Raw genomic sequence first — 18,275 nt, 5'->3', positions numbered from 1 at the left:
GAGCCAAGATGGTAAGTGTGGTGGCTCCATGGACATTGATGATGTAGTACTGCAAAGAGCAATGAGCCCATGAACTAAAAATCAGGCTTAATATATGTAGAGACACAAGTAATGCACTAGCTGCTCTTTTCAGCTGTAATCTAGAAAGGGATTTGTTGACCATGAGCAACATGAAGCCAATATCTTTTTTTCCACAGTCACTAAATGTTGATCATTATTCATTTTAACTAAAAGACCTTACGTCAAAGCATTGCATTACATTCTCAAGCTATGAGACAAAGACTAGAGCCTTATTTGTGATGCAATTGACACTCAGTTTATGTTTGCTACATTTGAGTGTATAACTTCTTATTAGATAAAATTTCCTTTGCTTTCTTTCATGAGCCTTTCAGGAAACTTTAAATCTTTGTTAATAAAATTTCTACAATTTGATGCCTGATAATAAAACAATACATGAATATGAAAAGAAACAATTCTACCACAACAATCTGAATTTCAATAGATCATTTTCAAGTAAGACATATTTTAAAGGACTTTGATATGTCAGACAACTATAATAAACGATAAGAGTACCATAAAGAAATATTTACCATTTTTATCCATGGAATTTGGTTCTGATTGTTTCTTGCCAATATCAGCAAAGGAACGAACAATGGGAATCCTATTGGTGAGTTTTTTCTGATTCTGGTGGTGATGCTGTTTCATCAGTGCCTCATGGACCCTGTGGCGTACATCATCATTGAGCTGACCTGAGCTCACTTGTTGATCAAGGACCATATCTGAAGAGTGAAGGCAGAAAGAAAATGAGCACAGCTTTCCTGTAATGTTCCAGTAGTGAACCACTGAGTCCAAATATGCATACCCTAGATAATATTATTCCTCTTAAAATAGGAATGAATTCCTTTAAAAAATCTCTAATTATGGTCTTAGAAACAGAAGTTTGTCTTTCTTTGTAGAAATGCTACACAAGAAAGATTTGGGGAAATAAACCATTCATTTTTAAATATGTAATGATGTTATGGAGTTTTATTTTTCAAACTGGAATAGTTTTATCGAGAACAAGGTGCTTTATGTTCTCCATTATTCACACTGATGAGAGGGAATAGTATCAGGAGTAATATAAATATAATTAGAATGTTTAAAATTAAAAAGTCTCATACATATATTTTAATATGGTTTTCCTCCCTTTTTCTAGTAGAGAATAATTTCCATGTTTCTTTCTTAAGTCCATCGGTTAAAATCTGATGCAAGGTGGCTTAGGCAACTACCTAGCTGGTTGCATTTGGAGAGTAAACAATTCTTTCACATTAATATAAAGTCAGTCCTCTCAAACCTTCCTTGATAATGTGTTTATATTTTAGAAAACCTTCTATACCCATAAAACAAAGAATAAAAGGTGAGATTTCAGAAGGCTATAACTAAGCAGATTGATATTTACCATATGTGTCAGAAATGCATATAAAATGAGTAGGTGAGTTCTTGGTAATACAAAGATCACCTCAATAAACCTCAATGTAATTAATCTGCTTTCATATGATCAAATATTAACTCTATTTTATTTTCTGAGGTGCTAAATCCTTATGTAAAGCAGATTACAATGCATTGCCTCCCGCTGCCCCACTGAGTACACTGAAGATTTGAAAATTAGCAGAATCCTCCTTTCCAAACAATGTTTTCCTTCAGTGTGAAAAGGAAATGACTGGGGAAACAGACTTGGATCACTGTCCCACATTCCAGCTGTGTGGCCTTGTAAAGTTGAATAGTCGCAGTGTCCTTATTTCTAAGACAGAGGTAATAGCTATCTCATAAGAGCATTGTTGCCAGGACATAAGGCACCTAATGCACTGATTGGAATATTGAGGCCCTCAGTAAATATTTCCCAGTACAAGATTTTCTTTCCAATTTCCTTTAAGTAGGTTATGGGTTCATGGTTTAAATTTTTTGCTGGTTTTAAATCATTTATCTGTATTTTATAATAGTATATCAAGCAGAGGCAAAGTTGGATTTATCAATAACAGAAAACCCAAATCAAACTATCTAAAACAATAAATTTCACTGGCTTACATAACAGAAAAATCAAAGTTAAGTTGGATTTAACTCCATTTCTCTGTGATTTTGTCAGCTTCCCCCTCCTCGAGGTGTGAGCTTTAACCTCAGGCTATTTTCCTTATGGTCATAAGGTGGCTGCCAGCAGCAACAAGGAGATACACATCTTGTTCATATCAGAGATTCTTTGCCTTTTTGTGACTTTTTCTTAAAAGAAAAGTCCTTTTCCCCCTACCCAGGAACAATTCTAAGCTCAACTGACATAGTCCTGTCTATGCTGAGCCAATCACTGACAAAGAAGATGGGATCCCCAGTTGGCTTAGACTAATCAAGAACTGCCCTTCACTGTGGAGTCATTTCCCTAAACCAGAGGTAGACAAACCTTTTCTGTAATGAGCCAAATAATAAATATTTTAGGCTTTGCAGGCCTCTGTCACAATCTCTCTGTCACAACTACTCAACTCCATTTTTATAGCATGAAAGTAGCCATAGACAACACGTACACAAATTACCATAATTGTGTTTCAATAAAACTTTTTTATGGATACTAAAATTTGAATTTCATATAATTTTCATGTTGCAAAATATTGATTTTCTTTTTATTATTTTTCAGTCATATAAAATATAATAACCATTCTTAGCTCACATGCCTAACAAAATCAGGCAGTGGCCATATTTGCATATAGAGCATAATTTGCCAACTTTGTTCTATCACTTGGCTGTTTACAATGGAAAGAGGTAGAATGCATGTCTGGGAATCAGCCATAATGTCCACTATAATTACTTCCAAAGTCTCTTCCAGTTCTGAAAATGTATGATAGTATAGAATATTTAAACTTATATCTCAGTTTTTTTGAGATCAGTAGTTATAAAACCCTTGGATTAATTTGAACTAAAGGAAATGATAAATTGTCAACATACATGACTTTACACTGCAACCTTGCTAAGATGGAAAAATGTATATAAAATATGCATTATATCCTTCATAATAGGAGTTGTAAAGTAGATTATTCAGACACCAAAAGGATATCATCATACAGCAGTTTCATCTGTAAACCATGATATGTATCCCCAGTTCAATATTCTAATCAGAATAAAAATTAATCATGCAATAAAACATGCACATGGTTACAGTTTTTCATTCTTATCAAAGCACAATCTTTCCAGGCCTAAGCACTATGAAAAATAAGTCACTAGCTTCAAAGTTTTTCAGAGATAACGTAAGAAAGGATAATGGGCCATAATGGCTTCTAAGCCCAGAGTCAAGACCAACAATCTCAGCAGGCTATGATGCCTAAATAATACAGTCCAGCCTGCCAAACCTCAATGCCAGGATCTGGATGATAAGAGAAGAAGCAAGAAGAAAAGGGATAAATCGGTCACAGTCTTCTAGCACTAAACAGGCTCCAGGAAAACTAGAAGCATTTGTGTAGAAAAACCTCAGAAAGTGAAAAAATACTTTTCATCTTAATCAGGCAATTATTTTATCATGATCAATCCATTTGACTATTGAATGAAAGCCTCTAGAGACCATGAGATTTTACAGACTCTATATAAATCTCTGCCTCTTTAAAGATGATCATATAATTGCTTTGTCTTAAAAATCCATTGTCTTCAAAGATGCTGGGGGAGAAGTTGGCAATAGGGGATTCTAAATTTTACAGTTTGGTTGACACTACTAACAGGAGTGTATGTAATAAAAATGTAAACTACCATAAGAAAACTTACTTTCCAGACCAAGAATGGTAATAGCATAAGCATTAAAAATATATATATATGGCTATTAACATACTCCCAAATCTGCAGATTATATTCAGTGGAGCAAACTATGGATTTTTCCTTTGATGAAAGATTTTAAACAGCAAGAGTTGTTTTAATGAGTTGAGAACTATGATTGTTAATCTGTCCATGGTACTAACTTTGGTTTGGTTTTAATATCTTACCCTCATTGACAGCAATAGGTTAAAGTAGACACACTACAGAGGTAATATTTCCATTATTAATCTTTACAGTGCTGAATTTAAAAGAGATTAACATAAACCGTAAAATTTCCTATAATTTATATGAATATAATTGAGAAGCATTTTTAATACAATTAATCTCCATATCAGAATAAATCAGGATAAGGAAATATATCTGGAGAATTTTGGATTTGAAGAGTTAAGTAATATTTTGAAGGAAGAAGTTTAAATTTATTCTGAGTTCCTTAAAGCATTGGGAAATAGACACTTTTAAATTAACTTTATCCAAAAGAAAATCCTACTTTAATTACACCAGAAATTCTTGACAGACCTGCCAGATACAAATGGGATTTTCTCCTGCTAAGTCTACAAAAATCTCTTTAAAGAATTATTTAAGAGTCGATTAAAAACATATCAGAACATTGATATAAAAATCCTTGACCATTCTAAAACAATATCTGGGTCATATTCCTCTACTAGGAAATGTCTAGAAAACATTAAGATGCAGAGCCTGTGCATTTGCAAAGTACTAGGGCTTAGAGCCCTTAAAGATAAACTATTATATCTAGCTTTTGCAAAACAGAAACTAGTTACTAATACATTAGCAACTGCCTAACATATAGAAAAGTATGATAAATAAGAGGTGAAGAAAAAGTTCCAAATCTTAAAGTTAATCACTATGGTCCCAAATTATCATGAAATAGAATAAAACAAAATTTATGATTATAGATTAATCAAAAGAAATTATTCCCATTTCTGCAAGTGTTACTGTAATGTATCACTTTCTATTTATCTGTTTATAAAATGGAGGAAATAGTCTCCTCCCTACCTCATAAGGTTTCTGTGATAATAAAATATAGTAATGGATGTGAAAATACAAAGTTAGAAGTCTTCAAAATGTAAAACATTTACTACACAGCTAAATTGTCACAAAGTAAATATCAATAAGTAAACAATAAAAATAATTACAAGCTATCAGAGAAAATGTATTAATGAGATTTTATTGAGGGCAGAAATAAATACTTTTGGATTAAATACACCAAATTAAAATTACTCAAAGAGAGAGAATCTCTTCTCATTAATGATTGAAAAGGAACCTAAGGAAACAACGATCAGCACAGGTACTTGTAATCCTATTTTTCTACATGGTGTTAACTCTAAACTACTGACCTTTTCTGAATGGCAGTTTATACTGTTGTACACTGAAAATGGGACATTAAAAAAGTTGGTCTACTTTGGAGGCAGAAAAATACAGACTAATTAGAAGAGAAGAAAGAATACTAAAAACCTATTTGGGATATTGAGACTTCCACTGAACTACTTTCATTTGTAAGAATAGACTTAGAAAATGTAACAACCTTTACATATTCTACAGAGTTGAGCTTGGGGAAGAGGGCAGGTTTAGGGAAAGGAAGTATAAGTTTAGACAACAAAACCAAGCTAAGGTGGTAAACAACAGAGTTTTAGTCAAATTATAACAGGAGAATATTTCCTGGTAGAAATAAATTCCTAAAGAAAGCATTAGAAATTACATGTTTTAAGAAATTTAAAGCCTGGTAAAACTATGAAGAGAATTTTCTGAGGCTAATTTTGCCTGGTTGAGGAATTTGACAGCTTCATTACATACAGCCAATCTAAAACTCATTTGAATTAATCCACTTTCAAAGGTAATGCCATCACTGACATAAGTAGCAGAAATAAACTCCTTATTTTGTGCAAGACCTTTAACCTTCTGAGTAACTTTATTTATGAAGGATAACAATAATAATACTAAGCCCCAAGTTTGTTTTGAATATCAAAAAGATAGTTGTAGAATTACTAAAAAGAGCTTCCTAAACTGCAAAGTACTAGGAAAAACCCAGCCATTTCATTCATAATTAAAACATAAAAATTTTTATTGGGTATCAGCAATACCCCATAATGTAAAGATAGGAAATTGAATTTGATGGCTACTATACCAGCGTTCTCAGGAAGTTTGCTAATTTCCATGTTAGTCATTTCTTTAAGTCTTGATTTAGTGTGACCTGTTACTGTATCCTGTGTTGTTCCAAAAAGTATACTGGATTTAACTTTATATCGTCGTTTAGGCTCTAGTTCTGTATTTTAAAGTGTAATCTCTTTATAGGTGTTGTATGAAACTGAGGGGAGGAAAGCTCATCTTTCCTGTTTTTTGTGTGTGTGTATTTTTGTTTGTGCTTAATATTGTGAGCCAAAATTTCTCTCCATGCTTACTTTTTACACATATTGCAATGTATGTATGCCTATCAGCACCAACAACCAAATAAATAATTTTAAAGGAATTAACAACAACCATTTCAAGCCATCTCTTTCTTCAGACAGTAGTTGTAGTGTAATAGAAGGAACATGGAGCTTAAAGTCAGAGGCCCTTAAATGGAACTTGAACCATGAAAGTTTCAGAATTTCTATTTTCTTATTGAAATATAGGAATGCACTTACTTTATGAGGTTATTCTGAAGATTAAATTAGATACATTATTTTTCTAATACAATATTTTCTCATTTATGTGATCCAAAAACACACAGAGTGTTTTGGTTTTTTTTCCCATCTCTACAATATAATTAAGACACTGAAGTTTCTCTGAAGTCTTTCTACTCCACAAATAAATTCCACATGGAACTGCTTTTATTTTTTTCTGAACTAGGAATTTTTAAAACTGCCTGAGTCCTAGCTTTGTTTTTATTTTTAAAAACCTCCATTAACCATTTCATTTATACTCTTTCAAAATTAATTTCTGTGTTTTTTTGTATTATTTTGTTTTTACTAAAATGTTTGTCTTCCAGCTGAAAAGATATAGGAGTTCTTTGCTCTTATTTGCAGAGTAACAGTAAGGTGCTTCCTAAATATAACTGCTTGTGTGATATAGCCATAATAGACTTCTAGTACAAATCATTCATCCCAGAAGCAAGCCATAGTTTCAATTATAAACTAATCTAAACTTCATCACTTGGCTTCCTCTGGAATTCAAGATTTTTAATTCAGTTTAAAATAAATGGCCATACCTTTCTGTTCTATTCTAAGCTAACATTTTTCCTAATTACTGAAACTTTTTCATTTGGCTATTTCATGTATTTGAGTATTGAAAAAAAATCAATCTCTAGCTTTATGGATTTTTCCTTCAATTTTCTAATGGTGACAGTCTAATTACATATGATGGTAGAAAACAATATATGCCAAATGGAAACCAAGGTATATAGAGTCTTGTTCTAGACTTGCCACTGGCATGTTAGACCATATTTCTTTGAGATTCAACTTCTTTTATCTTAAATGAGGTGGTAAAACAAAGTTATTTTTGAGGTCTCATACACTGATCATGAGAATTAATTTCCTAAAAGTCACACGTGTATAGAATTATAAGAAAAAGGGAATTACAAAAATCAGCTGTACCCATAAGTGTGAAATAGACTAAGGAGAAAAAAGGATGTACCTGCAATTTCTTCTAAAGTGTTGGCATGCATGTCCAGTAACACAGTTCCATTCAGAATACAACTTCTCAACTCAAACAAGCTGTGCAGTGAAAGAGTAGCCACATAAGGCTTGCTCCACCTTTCCCCTCCATCTTCCACATCTTCTTCAAACTTCAACCACCTATACAAATAAATATTATTATAATTCTTTTAAATTTGTAACATGATTTTATTTAACCATTACCCTGCTATAAAATTATTCTTAAAACAAAGCACATTAAAAGAGGGTCATTCCAAGATGAAAAAAAAAGAAAGGGGGTGAATTTTAGCCATAAGCATAAAACAAATGATTTTACTACCATAAAGACACTGATATTTATAGCACAAATATTTCCATAAAACATGCATTGCATTCACTTTAAGAGATCTCCCTTCAGGCATTAAATAACCTAATTTTGAATTTTTCCCAAGTTACAAATAAATATTATTATCAGCACATTGAATATTACATTGTAGATGAATGAACCTTTATTCCAACAATAAAAGGTAGAAGTATAAAGCTATTCACATTACTTCTTGGTTTCAAGGATTTCAGAAGTAAGTAAAACCCAGCCCAAGTCATCTGGTTTATTTCATTTTAATTCCATTTAACAAACATTCTTTCTGTCATTGAAAGATATGTTTAAAACAAACAAAAACTCAGTTTTTTAAATTAATCTATCTAGCACTGAAAAAATATATCAATATAAATGTTTAGTCAGTGGTCACAGGGAATCTGTTGTAGAACTAATAAAGAGAGTATACTTCATGGAAAGATAACGGTGGTTGAAAAAATGCAAAAGAAAATGAAATACTACTCATTTTTCTTTTAGTGGGAGGTCTTAAAACAATATTTGAATCTCTTGACAACTTTGCCCTTTGATTTTTAGGGAAGCTAGTATAATTGGGGGACTATTCTGTAGGAAAAATACTTATTAGGCCTGTTTGAATGAAATCTAGTGATTGTAGTCACTTCCTAGGGACTAAATCTATGAGAACTGAGCTCAGCCCCCATTCCCTGAGTGTTCCTGCCAGGGCCAGAGAATAGAAGAACCTTGATAACACGGTGCCAAATGGGAGACCACTGCCTTCTTGGAGTGAAATGAGTAGTAATATCTGAGATTGTTTCTCACTAAGATAAATGGAAGGGATAAAGAGAAATCGATGATTTTACTGCTCTGGCACTAGCACTAAATCTCTTATTCTTTTAGGGACTTGCTTTTTAATCTTAGTAGATAACCAAATTAATTCCACCATTTCTAATGAAGCTTAGCCTAAATGCCTCTCCTCTCTCCATCCCCCACCATTTTCTTCAGTTTTTCTCTCCTTGTCACTTTTGCACTAACTTCCTCTCTCCATGCAATATCACTCAAACTTCCTATCTCTACGATATTTTATCGCTGTTTTGTGTAATCAGATGATCCAACTCCAACTCTGACAGAGGACATCTTGTATAGTTAAGAACCAGTGTATCAGCCAGCTAAAAAAACTAACCAAAAGGGCTAGTCAGAAAGATTAGTGTGTAGAGTTCCAAGAAAGATAAAGACAGCTATGGATCTGTCCTCAGAGTTCAAGGACGAAAACATCAGAAAGTAAAAAGGAAACTAGTAGGGAAGAACAGTTATGCCTGCCAAAAATTTACAGGCATATATTTATGCCTATCATAAGTTTAGAGAATGCTTGAAGGTTGAAAAAACTTATATTTAAGCACAAATCACTGACAGTATCTCTTCAAATGGTGACAATTTTATAGAGTCTTTTTGTCTACACAGTAGGGAATTTTTTCATATTAGTGAATCTTAACGATTTTCACCCCTTTACAGGGCCATAATGCATCACAGATCATGGGATGGTCATTAATACTGCTCACCAACTATAACTAGTTCTCCCTCTCTTCTTAGTAAGGAGTAGGATATCACTACCTGGCTTTCTCTGAACTGGGTGAGGCCACCGTTGACAAAGAATTGTGAGCAGAAATTATCTGTGCCACTACCAGTTTTTCATTGCTAGGATGAGACCCTCTGGAGCTCTTTTTCTCTCTGTGGCCACCAGCTATGTTCAAGATGTAGGTGGTTCTATCATCCAGAGTCTCTGAGTAATGACTAGTGCAGTGGTGCAGAGTCTACACTGATTCATGATGGACATGTATCATGAACCATAAATAAACCTTAGTGATTTTAAGCTTTTGAAATTACAGGATATTTTTTCTAGCATAATTTAGCCTATCCTAACTGATACAAATTTTAGCAATTCATACCAGCATCAAGTTCCTAATTAGAATTAATGGTGAGAGTGAATATACTTTTGATAAATATAATAATCTAGTATTTCTTGCCAGGTATAAAAGTAAAGACATGGTAACATTGTGAATGTCAATATCTCCAAGGATCAACCTCTTGACAGACATTTTGAAATGGGATAGTACTGTGGAAAGTGTATTGGACTAGTTGGGAATAAAAAGAAATCTAGGGCCTCCCTGGTGGCGCAGTGGTTGAGAGTCCGCCTGCCGATGCAGGGGATACGGGTTCGTGCCCCGGTCTGGGAGGATCCCATATGCCGCGGAGCGGCTGGGCCCGTGAGCCGTGGCCGCTGGGCCTGCGCATCCGGAGCCTGTGCTCCGCAACGGGAGAGGCCACAACAGTGAGAGGCCCGCATACAGCAAAAAAAAAAAAGAAAAAAAAAAAAAAAAAAGAAATCTAGGTTTGGGGCCCTACTCTATATCTAAATTGCTGTGTGACCAAGGGAAAGTCTTTCAACTTCTCTGGGCCACAGTTTTCTCATCTGTAAAATGATGAGACAAAGTCAACACATTCAAAACTTCTCCAGGATCATCTAGTCACTAACCTTGTCAAACCAGATCAACTCCAACTGTTCTTATTTTTCTCCAGAGTCTGTGCCCATTTTCTACCATAATACAATTACTTCAGTTGGATTTATGGACTTTTTTAGCTAAGATATCTTATGTTAAAGCCTATAGTGAAAACAACGGATTTAACATTTAATTTTCGTTCTTGTCTGGAAAAATCTCAAGTTGAAAAATGTTCTGTGTTCTCTCCCTCTCATCTTTTGTTATCCACAGAAGGTGTACCAAGAGAGTGGATACAACTTTTATTAAATCTTCTGTCACCTTATATACTACTCACATATGACACTGTTTTTCAGACAAAAAGAATAAAAGAAGGGAGTCTTTACAGCATCACTTATGCTGGTGTTATTTTGACTGAAGAACCTTGTTAGATTTGAAATCTAGTTTCCAGTCTGTTGTGTAGTAAAGAAGAATTAGGGTCATAAAAGGGTGTAATTTTGTTTGGGGGACTATAGATTTCTCATTTCTGGAGCTCTGGTACTTTCTGTCATCTTTCTATATAGAATTGTTACTAAAATGTTGTATTTAAAATTTTCACTCAATAAATCCTGAAAAGAGTGTTGATACATTACTAAAAACCCACATTGTTTCTTAATTACTTAAGTATAAATCTATAGACTGACCCATACAATAATATTGTTTGTAAGTTATAATAACGCTAATAATAAATTCATTTTTAAATATCCATTGGCTTTTTGATCTATGCAAAATGATCCAACCCCTTCTTCTAAGGGAATTTATAGTTAAATTTTACTTCCAGATAACAGTGAAAATAATTAAATAAGTAACGAAGCATCTACATCATTTTATCTTGGTTCCTTTGAAAGGGAATATTTAGATTAATAATCTTAAGAAAATATGGGGGGGGTGTATGTGTGTTTGTGTGTGTGTAAAAACCACCAGCATAATCAAGATACAAAATTCGTGTTCAAGATTCATGTCCATCACCACGAATGAGCTTCCTTTATATTCCCAATCTTCACCCTGTTCCTTTCCCCTGGTAATCATTAATCTGTTCTTCATCATTATAGTTTTGTCATTTTGAGGATGTTATGTAAATGGAATCATATAGTTTGCAACTTTTTGAGATAGATATTTTTTCACTAAAACACAATGCCCTTGAGATCCATCCAAGTTGTTGTATATATCAATAGTTTGTTCCTTTTTATTGTTGAAAAGTATTCCACTGTATGGATGTACAAAAGTTTATTTAACCATTCACCCACTGAAGGATATTTGAGTTGTTTATAGGTTTTTGGGATTACAAATGAAGCTGCTATGAACATTCATGTAGAGGTTTTGTGTGAACATAAGTTTTCATTTTTCTAGGATAAATGCCCAAGACTGTGATTGCTGAGTCATATTTACTAATGCATGTTTAGTTTTATAAGAAACTATCAAACTGTTTTCTAGAGCAGTGCTACCATTTTACATTCACACCAGCAATAGCTGAGAGATCCAGTGTCTCTATATCTTCACCAGCATTTGCTATTATGACTTTTTTTTTTACTTTATTCTATTAGGTGTGCAGTGATATCTCATAGTGGTTTTAATTTACATTTCCCTAATGACTAATGTTGAACACCATTTTATGTGTTTATGTGCCATGTGTATCTCTTCTTTGAAAGGCCTGTTTTTTTGCCCATTTTTCCAATTGATTTGTTTTCATACTGTTGAACATTTAGAGTTCTTTACATATTCTAGATATAATATTTTTGTCAAATATATGGTTTCCGAATATTTTCTCCCTGTCTGTAGTTTGCCTTCATCCTCTAACAGGATTTTTCACAGCAAAAAGTTTTTAATTCTGGTGAAGTCCAATTTAAGAATATTTTCTTTTCTTCTTTTATTCAAAAGATTGTGCTTTTGGTATACCTAAAAACTCATCTTCTAGCCCTAGGTCCTGAAGATTTTCTCTTATGTTTTCTCTAACATTTGTATAGCTTTATGTTTTACATTTAGATTTATGATTAATTTTGAATTAATTTTTGTATACACTGTGAAGTTTAGATTGAAATTAATATTTTTTACCTCTATGTAGGTCTCTAATTGTTTCAGTACCATTTGTTGAAAGACAATTCTTCCTTCACCTTTGTCAAAAATCAGTTAGCTGTACTTGGGTTAGTTTTTCTTAGTTCTCTATTGTGTTCCATTGAACTACATGTCTATCTGAGAAGACATTTTAAAAACAAAAACTCCTTCCTTTAGAATAATTTCTTTCAAACTGGGGGTTTGATCTTTTAGACCAAGAATGGAGACTCTTGTGAGTTCCAAGCAGTTTGGATGGCCAAATATAAGTTATATGCATGGATGGTTTGATATAAGCATAGGTTTTATGAGTATTACAGGAGGAAACATAAGATACTTTCCATAAAAAGGAACCCACAAGTTACAAATATCAAGTTACTAAACATTTCAAGATTCAGTGTTTTATGCCAACTCCAGAATGATGCCAAAAGCTTTAAAAGATATTTAAATGAATATATTTTAAAGATACATAAGTATATCTCTCTTTTCTGTTTTTCATTCCATTTCATACTCCAAAGATAGAAATTAGCAGGTCTAAGAACACACCAAATCCTGTTTTAAGATTTGTAGTCACTGAATATACTGTCAGTTACAAAATGCCTGGTTGCAGTTAATGACCTAAAGTGCTGCAATTTATTCCAGTTTTCAAATAAACTCAGCTGACATTTGTTTGAATAGCAAACCAAAGCAAACAAGAGTCTCACAGGCATGAATGAGATGTGACGGACAATGAAAAAAAAAGAAATTGTAGGCCAACTGCATGACATTTTCTATGGGGGAGGGGTGGATTTAAACTCTGTTGAGATTATTTTCATTTCCTTCAGTATGTCTGTGTCTGTTTTCATCCATAATTAACACACTGGAATCTCTTTCTACTAAGCAGCAACAACATAAAATAGGTGTCTCCTGAATTCTTTGAGGATTAAGTTGATGATAATCTCCTCTACAATACTCATATTAGAAATCTACAAAATAAAATTCTTCTGCAAATTAGAGATAGATGATTTCTATAGAATTTAACTCTTTCTGTTTATTTTATTCTCACTAATTTAGTTTAACTTTTCTAATAATTTTTATTCTCTGATTCTACCCAAAAAGGGACTAAAGGAGTTACCATATCATCCAAAATGATCGTCTTGGGGGAAGTCATGAATTCTCAAGAGAAAACATCCTTTTTGGGTAGAGTTAAGGATATGGAAGGTGAAGGGGGAACATGGTTAGAGTGGGGGCTGGAGATTAACATATGTAATCATAAAGTACCTATTTCAAGAGGAAAGGGGTATTAAAATATATCGAAACTTAGAGTTTATTGACATTAGCTGTTCTTAATTCAAATTATTTTCACACCTCACATTGCACTGAAAAATCCTGATGACTTGACCCTTTACCAATTTTAAATATCAAATACCTTCACATCATCAATAAAATTGTTTTGATGTAATAATCTTTTTCCACATTACCATGTATGTATCAGAGGCCTAAATGCTATCCCTTTCTTTGCCTCTGCTGAGCTCATTTGTGGGAAACATTTTTAAGGGGCAACCACAGTGAGTCAAGCATGTTGTCTCCACAACTGCACAGCTGTGGTATCTTTGGGTATTTTTCTATTAATAACATTATATGTTATTTATAAGCAGGACATTGTAATTGTGTTGATTTCATTAGCTCTGTCAGATGGCTTCCTCTAGGGTTTTTTAAAAGTGAACAGCTGGTTTTCACAAACATTTATTAAATAATTATTATTCAAAAATTTAGCTTCAAAACCTAAAACTTTGCTTAAGTTTTACTTGGCAACAACAGTGGGCATGAATTATTCAAGATGTGATATGTGGCAGGTGCAATGTGCTGATAAAATATCCTTTTTATTTCTACTATTAGGGTAGAAAATTATTAATCCCCCTGGAATACTAATCAAAGAAAGAAGTACTTCAAATGGTTATGGTAATGACTTATTAGAATTAAATTGCATTTGAAAAATCAGATGGAGTCATGAATTAACTAAATTTAGTTTTGTTAGATGAACTAGGGCATCAAGAACAAAATTACTTCCACCACTTTAAAACCTACTCCATTTCTAAGTCCTCAGTAAACACGTTCTGTTCTTCCCTGACGTGTTGTGTCTCAGCCAAAATTCATCTACTCTCCTCTTCAATGTCTGTTACTATTTTGATTGTTCATCAGATGTCTCCCAAACCTCAAATACCTGCACTGTGCGTAAGGTTCCAGAAGCAGGGCTAAGAACACAGGTCCTATCTAACAACATCAGAGAATATTAATAAGTAACTGGGTCACCTCTCTCATTCTTTATAAATAAACAGCAACATATTTTGATGGCTTAGAATAAACATGTTGTTCCAGTTACTCCATTAGAGTATGATAAAATCCTACCTGCTCAATTGTGACAAGAAAAGAGTTAGATTCTAGCATTGCTCTGCTATCTCCTAGCTTGATGAGAGTGGGAAAGTTACAAGAAAGTTACTGCTTAAAAGGAATAGATCACCATTTGATCTGGAAGGTGAAAAATCACCAACCATTTTAATAATAAGGGAGTTACTCCTGTCAAAACGCATATTCCAATCTTACTTCTCAGCTCTATTCTGAGGAATGAGAGTGAAGAAAGAAATATAAAAGAAATGCTTCCAAAAAGTACTTCTCAGCAATTGATTAAAGAGATTCTAACCAGAGCTGTATAATCATCATAACCACCAGATCTCCTTCCTTCAAGTCAGCCAGGAACACCTGTTTCTTAGAACCAGCTGAAGACGGATGCCTCTAGCCTTAAACAGGGAGGTTTGCACTTCAAATTCCTTATCAACAACTCTTTAATCATGAAAGAGCAAAATGTATAACACTAATTGGTGGAGAATATTATAATATATTGTTTTTCTGTCATCAAAGAAGATGAGCACACATATTATGTCCTTGAAAATAATACTTAGTTTTATGATGCAGTTGGAAGAAAAAAATTAGGTAGGTGGTTCTTAATCTCAAAATTTGCCAGGTCATATAAAAACTGTTTCAAACTTAGTTCTATATTTAAAATATTATAATAGCATCAGAAATAATTTAATTTATGTAGTTTTTTCATTAAAAAAGGTAATTCACACAGAATAACATGCCACCAGTTTAAGGCATTAAAAAACACAAGTAAAAAAATGGATGACTTGAAATAAAACAGATAAAGGAAATGAACAGTTAGTTCTCAGGAAAAACATAAAAACATATGAAAAAATGTTCAATCTCACTAATAATTAGAGAAATACAAATTAAAACACTGAGATTTATTTTGCATCTATAAAATTAGCCAAAATTTTTACAAGTTTGATGATTTTGTGTGGCAAAGGTTTGGGGGAAATAAGCATTCTCATACATTGCTGAGGGAAGTATAAATTACCAAAACATTTTATGAAGGCAATTTTGCAATATCTATAAAAGTAAAAAAAAGTCTGCTCTCTTTGACACATAAATTCCACTGCTAAAAATTCACCCTACATGAATATCTACAAAATAATTCCAAAATATATGTGTAAATGATTATTGCAGCAATGTTTACAGCAAAAAAAAAAAAACAACAAAGCAACCTAAATCTCTATCAAGACTGGCTAAATAAATGAAAGTTCATCCATAACTAAATGTGATGCAGTCATTAAAGAGATTAAAAAGATTGAGTAATCTGTATTGATAATATGGAAAATGATCCAAATATATTAAGTGAAAAAAGCAAGGCATGAATGCAGTATATAATACCTCTTATGTAATATAAAAAGGGCATACATTTACATGCATATCTAGGCATTAAAATTTATATGAAAAGATGTACAAGAAGCAATTAATAGTGATTACCTTTGAGGAGAAGTACTATGAACAAGAGTAGAGCAATGTTCTTGCTTTTTCACCTTTCTATGATTTTTGAATTTTAAATATTAGCAGTTAGTTTTATTTTATTAATGTTAACAGAGATGAACTAGGTGAAAGCCATTTTTATCTTCTTCTATTTACTTTTAGTATATTTTAAATAAAAGAGAGCTACAAAGACCACTTAAACTATATCAAACAAGAATTAACCAGGCCAGTATTATTTATGATATTATCATGATTGAACATTTAATTCCAACTACCTCTGGCTAGAGTTAAGGCAATGATTAAATACAAGACCTGAGACTCTATTCCTAAGGTGTACTGAATCTACATTTCAACAAGATCCCTGGTGATATATATTCACATTAAAATTTCGGAAGCAGCAGGCAAGAGACAACCCTAGGCATGCCCACAGTTCCTAGTGCACACCTGTATCACAGCATTCATTATACAGTACTTACAACTTTGTTTACTTATCTAAATCCCGCATTAGAGGTGAGGTTGTTAAAAGCAAGATCTAAGGTGTTTTTTTCTTTTTCTTTTTTTCTTGTTTTTGGTGTGGCTTGTGGGATCTTAGTTCCTCAATCAGGGATTGAACTCGGGCCCTCGACAGTGAAAGCACAGTCCTAGCCACTGGACTGCCAGGGAATTCCCTAAGACTTTTGTTGTTGTTCTATATGCATTGCACCTGGCACACAATAGACCAAAAGTGTTTGTTAAATAAATGAGTAAATAAGCAGGAAAGGATGACAGAAATCCATCAAGTACATGGCAATATGGAAATATTAATTACAAATGACAGAAAAAGTAATTTCTTAAAAATTATTTTTAAAAACCACTATGTTTAAATGTGTATATATATATATATATATATATATATATATATATATATATATATATATCCTAGAAACACATTACAAAATATTTTTTACCCTCAACAAATAGTACATAAATTCAGGACTCCAACTAAAGTCTCTTATAATGTTTGTCCTTTCTTTTAAAAAGTCCCATAAAATATCACCAGTTGGGGCACAACCTAGCAGTTGAAAAGATAGAAATAAATTACTGTTAGATATCTACTGTCTTCCTGAAGACACGCAAATTATGCTACTGTTTAAGACTGTGGCTGCTGCTGGTTCTCATCACTGTTTACTATAATTACAGCCTTCAGGTTTCATCCTGACCCATATACCATTATAGGATATGCCCAGGCCAGATGAGCAATTTTAGAAATCAGCAGCACTGATGGATGTTTGCAAAATTGTGGCATTAGATATCTCTCTTTCTAATAGCATAAAAATTCCTTAGTATACCTTCATCCTTCAACAAAAAAAAAATCCTCACCTGGCTGTTTCTCGCCATTCAGCATCCTCACCTTCACGCCAGCAAATCTCATCCAGTTCCGTAAAAAGGTCATGAGGAATGTGTTCCTCATCATCATCCTCAGTTCCAAGAATAAACTGTACCCGCTGTGATGGGGTGTCTATTGAAATCAGAGACATGAACGTGCATTATCATGACTTGGAGCTTGAAATATCCCGGTCACCGCCTTCAACACCACTCCAAACTCACATCTCCCCTGCCCCTCACACTGCAGCATGCAGCCAGGGTAGACTTGGGAAATTAAGACTAAATTTGGCATTATATTAAGTCTAGTGTAATGCGGGATCATAAATATGTAAAATGTAAATATGTAATGTATCTATATTATCAAAGTTAAAATCAAATGTGATGATTATTTTGGATTACATATAACATCATGGAAACTATTTCTACAACTCTCTTATACACACACACATTTTCTTTCATCACATATGCTACATTTTATGGTAATATTCATAAGAGGAGACTATGATAAAATTCACTTATACTAAAACTGTGCTGAATGTAATTCACCAAAGAACTCCCTTGTGATGCTTCTTTGTAGTCACAACCTTATCCATCTCCTAACCCCTGGCAACCACTAATCTGGTCCCTACTGCTATAGTTTTGCCTTTTCCACAATGCCATATAAATGGAAACATACAATGTATAGTTTTTTGAGACTGTTGT

General features: G+C 33.2%; 1 protein-coding gene across 8 annotated transcripts in view; it reads right to left on the bottom strand.

Annotated features, from left to right (window-relative positions):
- Nucleotides 1-18,275, bottom strand: part of SLC4A10 (solute carrier family 4 member 10) — a gene marked incomplete at both ends in the record, with an annotated part of 302,753 nt that overhangs the window by 121,895 nt on the left and 162,583 nt on the right. For all 8 annotated transcript variants that reach the window (XM_082630536.1, XM_082630540.1, XM_082630538.1 and 5 more), the window contains 3 exons: nt 591-779; nt 7,453-7,613; nt 17,568-17,706. In XM_082630536.1, the coding sequence (XP_082486662.1) occupies nt 591-779; nt 7,453-7,613; nt 17,568-17,706 (489 nt within the window). The remainder of the gene's footprint in view (nt 1-590; nt 780-7,452; nt 7,614-17,567; nt 17,707-18,275) is intronic.

Source organism: Mesoplodon mirus, assembly GCF_964341445.2.
Source record: "Mesoplodon mirus genome assembly, chromosome: 8".
In the NCBI taxonomy this organism is placed as follows: Eukaryota; Metazoa; Chordata; class Mammalia; order Artiodactyla; family Ziphiidae; genus Mesoplodon; species Mesoplodon mirus.
The sequence above is the reverse complement of the archived record's forward strand: the minus strand, read 5'-3'. Positions and strand labels throughout refer to the sequence as shown.